Consider the following 3518-nt stretch of genomic DNA (forward strand, 5'->3'; position numbering starts at 1 on the left):
CTTGGTACCTCGGCGGCCACTGAGTCACCTGTATTGAAGATTGAATCAACCTCTTTCTCTTACTTCCTACCTCAAGAATCCTAATTTTACTAAACCCTGCAGTGGTTTTATTATTATAAAAACATTGGTATTCCCCCAGGTCCTCTCTAGTAACTTCTTTTATTGTCAGAGTCATTTGTCCTCCCAATCTTATCTCCATCCCATGTCTTTCATCCCTTTTTATTAGTTCATTGTCTTTTATCCAGCCTATTCTGACCTTGCTACTATTCTGTAGAATACAATAAACGAGTACATTACTTCCCAGGAAGGCTGGGTAATTCTCGTAGCCAGGTTTGATCCCATAGTCCTCCTTTCCTTTCACGCTCAGATTCCATAATCCGTAATCCGCACTGTCATTGGTCCTCACCAAACATCTATATTTTCCTTGATCTTGAAGGGTCAAGCCATGGAGGTGTAACTCTACACTACCTTCCTTTCCCAAGCCTCTTTCTATTGCCTTTCCTTTTCCTTTCCATTCATCCCATAATTCTCTTTGTCCTTTCTCATTGTCATAAATTACCTCAGGATTTTGCGGGGGAGCTCGGATCCTTTCCCACACAATCCGAGCCTTAGACAAATTTACTGAAGCATCATTTGCGACCTTGCAGACCAGAGTAGCGTTGTTACCAAAATATTCTGTTATACTTCCTTACTTTTGGGGTATCTCTAAAAATGTAGCACTTATTTGGTTATTACACAATGGTACCCAAAATAACGTGAAAACCTTATGCCAAAATCTAGCCATTCATATACTTCGTATCCTCAGTTTAGTAGGACCTATTGGTTGAGCTTCCCAAAGTCTTGGTACCCGTTTCACTCGAGTGTAATGTATCCAGGCATCCACTCCTTCTACCTTGATAGCCGTAAAGGTTGTCAGTAAGACCTGATAGGGTCCGGCCCACCGTTCCTTTAAAGGTTCTTCATTCCAGTTCTTAATGTAAACTGTATCCCCTGGTTGAACATCATGCACAGGATTTTTCAGAGACAAAAGTCGGTTCCACACCAGGACACTGCGTTGTCGAGCTAAGGTTTTGCCAAGAGATAAAACATAATTATAAACATCTTGTTTACCACCAATATGCATACTTGGATTTGGCTCAGGAGATTCATAAGGTTTTCCATACATAATCTCAAAAGGGCTTACAGACATTCCACTTCTGGGTTTTATTCTGATTCGTAATAAAGCTATCGGTAAGGCCTGTGGCCATTGTATCTTAGCTTCCTGACAGATCTTACTTATTTGCCCTTTTAAGGTCTGTTTCATTCACTCTACTTGACCACTGGACTGGGATCTCCACGGAGAATGTAAATTCCAGGAGATTCCCAATAATCTACTAACATCTTTAACCACAATCGCAATGAAATGTGGTCCCCTATCTGAAGGGATACCTAATGGTACACCAAACCTAGGGATAATTTCCCGTAGTAGCCACTTCACTGTTTCCCTTGCTAGATTGGTGCGACAGGGAAGGGCCTCCGGCCATCCAGAAAAGGTATCTACCCCCACTAATAGATACTTATATCCCCTTTTTCTTGGTAATTCTATAAAATCGATTTGCCAGTAATCACCTGGTTCCATGCCTGTTCGAATTCGTCCCATTTCGGCATGTTTTCTTGCCACTGGGTTATTCTTTAAGCAAATTTCACACTTGGACATCACTGCTTTTGCCATTGTTAACATATGTACTGAGACAATATTATGTTTTAAATAAGTTACCATTGCTTCTGCACCCCAGTGACATTCGTTGTGTTTTGTTTGTAATATTTCTCGCATTATCAAAGAGGGTATCACCACCTGTCCGGTAGCAGTCACATACCATCCGTCAGAATTCTTTTGAGCCTTCATCAGTTTTGCCAGCTTCTCATCCTCCTGGGAGTACCTTGGGAACTTTGGGAAGTTAAAACGAGAGAGACCTACCTTCGACGGAATCAAGGCCATCAGTTTCCATACCTCTCGTGCAACCCGTCGAGCTGTCTGATCTGCCAGCCTATTTCCTTCTGCAATTTCTGATGTTCCTCCTTGATGGGCCTTACAGTGCATTATGGCCACTTGCCGGGGTTTTTGCACAGCCGTTATTAATTTCATTATTTCCTCTTGATGCTTTATGTTAGCTCCTTGTGAAGACAGCAGTCCTCTCTCCTTCCATAACGCTCCATGCACATGAACTACTCCAAAGGCATATTTTGAATCCGTCCATATATTCACTTCCTTTCCTTCACTCAACTCTAATGCTCGCGTAAGGGCTATTATTTCTGCCCGCTGTGCTGAGGTCCCGGGGGTTAGAGAATTCGCTTCGATTATAGTTCTTGAAGTCGTTACTGCGTATCCTGCATATCGGGTCCCGTTTTCCACAAAACTACTACCATCAGTAAAAAGTTCCCAATCATACCTTTCTAGGGGTGTGTCCTTCAAGTCCGCCCTGCTGGCATACGTATATTCAATGACTTCCATACAGTTATGGTTCAGACTTCCTTCTTCCGGCGATGTTCCTAGAAAAACTGCTGGGTTCAACAGATTAGTTGTGTTTAGGGTCACATCATCCTGCTCAGTTAGTATAGCCTGGTACTTCATCATTCGGCTAGGTGATAACCAATAACCCCCCTTTTGTTCCAAAACTGTAGTTACCATATGTGGCACAAATACTTCAATGCGTTTCCCCAAGGTGAGTTTTCTAGCTTCTTGTATTAGGAGGACTGTAGCTGCTACCGCCCTTAAACACGAAGGCCACCCTGCACTTACTGCATCTAACTGTTTGGAGAAATATCCCACTGGTCGTTTCCAGCTCCCTAACCGTTGAGTTAGCACCCCCAAAGCTAATCGTTGTCTTTCATGGACAAATAATTGGAAATCTTTTGACAGGTCAGGCAAACCTAAAGCGGGTGCCTTTGTGAGGGCCTCTTTCATCTTCCTGAAAGCCTCCTTTTGTTCTTTTCCCCAGACAAGCACATGGGCCTTTTGAGCTTCATAGAGAGGTTTAGCTATGAGCCCATAGTCCATTACCCATAGCCTGCACCAACCAGTCATACCCAAGAAGGCCCTCAGTTCATGTAAGTTTTGAGGTTCCGGAATATCGCAGATAGCCCGTATTCGATTGACTCCTAATCTTCTTTGTCCTTGTGAAATTTCGCATCCTAAATATATTACTGTTAAGCATGCAGTCTGTACCTTTTATTTTGAGACCTTATATCCATTCATTCCAAACTGATTTAAGATTTCAATAGTTACCTGGATGCACTGTGATTCCTTCTCGGTAGCTATTAATATATCATCCACATATTGTAGTAACAAATATTGGTCCCTTGGTACCTGGATACATCCTTGCTTAGTCCAGTCTTCTATTTCCTTAGCCAATTGACTACCGAAGAGAGTTGGACTATTCTTGAATCCTTGCGGGAGCCTTGTCCAAGTTAACTGCATCTTCCGTCCGTTGTGCGGATTTTCCCACTCGAAGGCAAAAAGTTTCCTGCTATCCTTGTCA

At 42.7% G+C, this 3518-nt stretch overlaps 1 protein-coding gene across 1 annotated transcript; it reads right to left on the reverse strand.

The window, feature by feature from the left end:
* Positions 1-1303: 1303 nt before the first annotated feature.
* LOC118160121 lies at positions 1304-3191 on the reverse strand. The gene has a single exon (XM_035314652.1). The coding sequence runs from the start codon at positions 3062-3064 to the stop codon at positions 1304-1306; it is 1761 nt and encodes a 586-aa protein (XP_035170543.1). The 5' UTR covers positions 3065-3191.
* Positions 3192-3518: the final 327 nt, after the last annotated feature.

Source organism: Oxyura jamaicensis, unplaced genomic scaffold (genome assembly GCF_011077185.1).
Source record: "Oxyura jamaicensis isolate SHBP4307 breed ruddy duck unplaced genomic scaffold, BPBGC_Ojam_1.0 oxyUn_random_OJ100469, whole genome shotgun sequence".
Lineage (NCBI taxonomy): Eukaryota > Metazoa > Chordata > Aves > Anseriformes > Anatidae > Oxyura > Oxyura jamaicensis.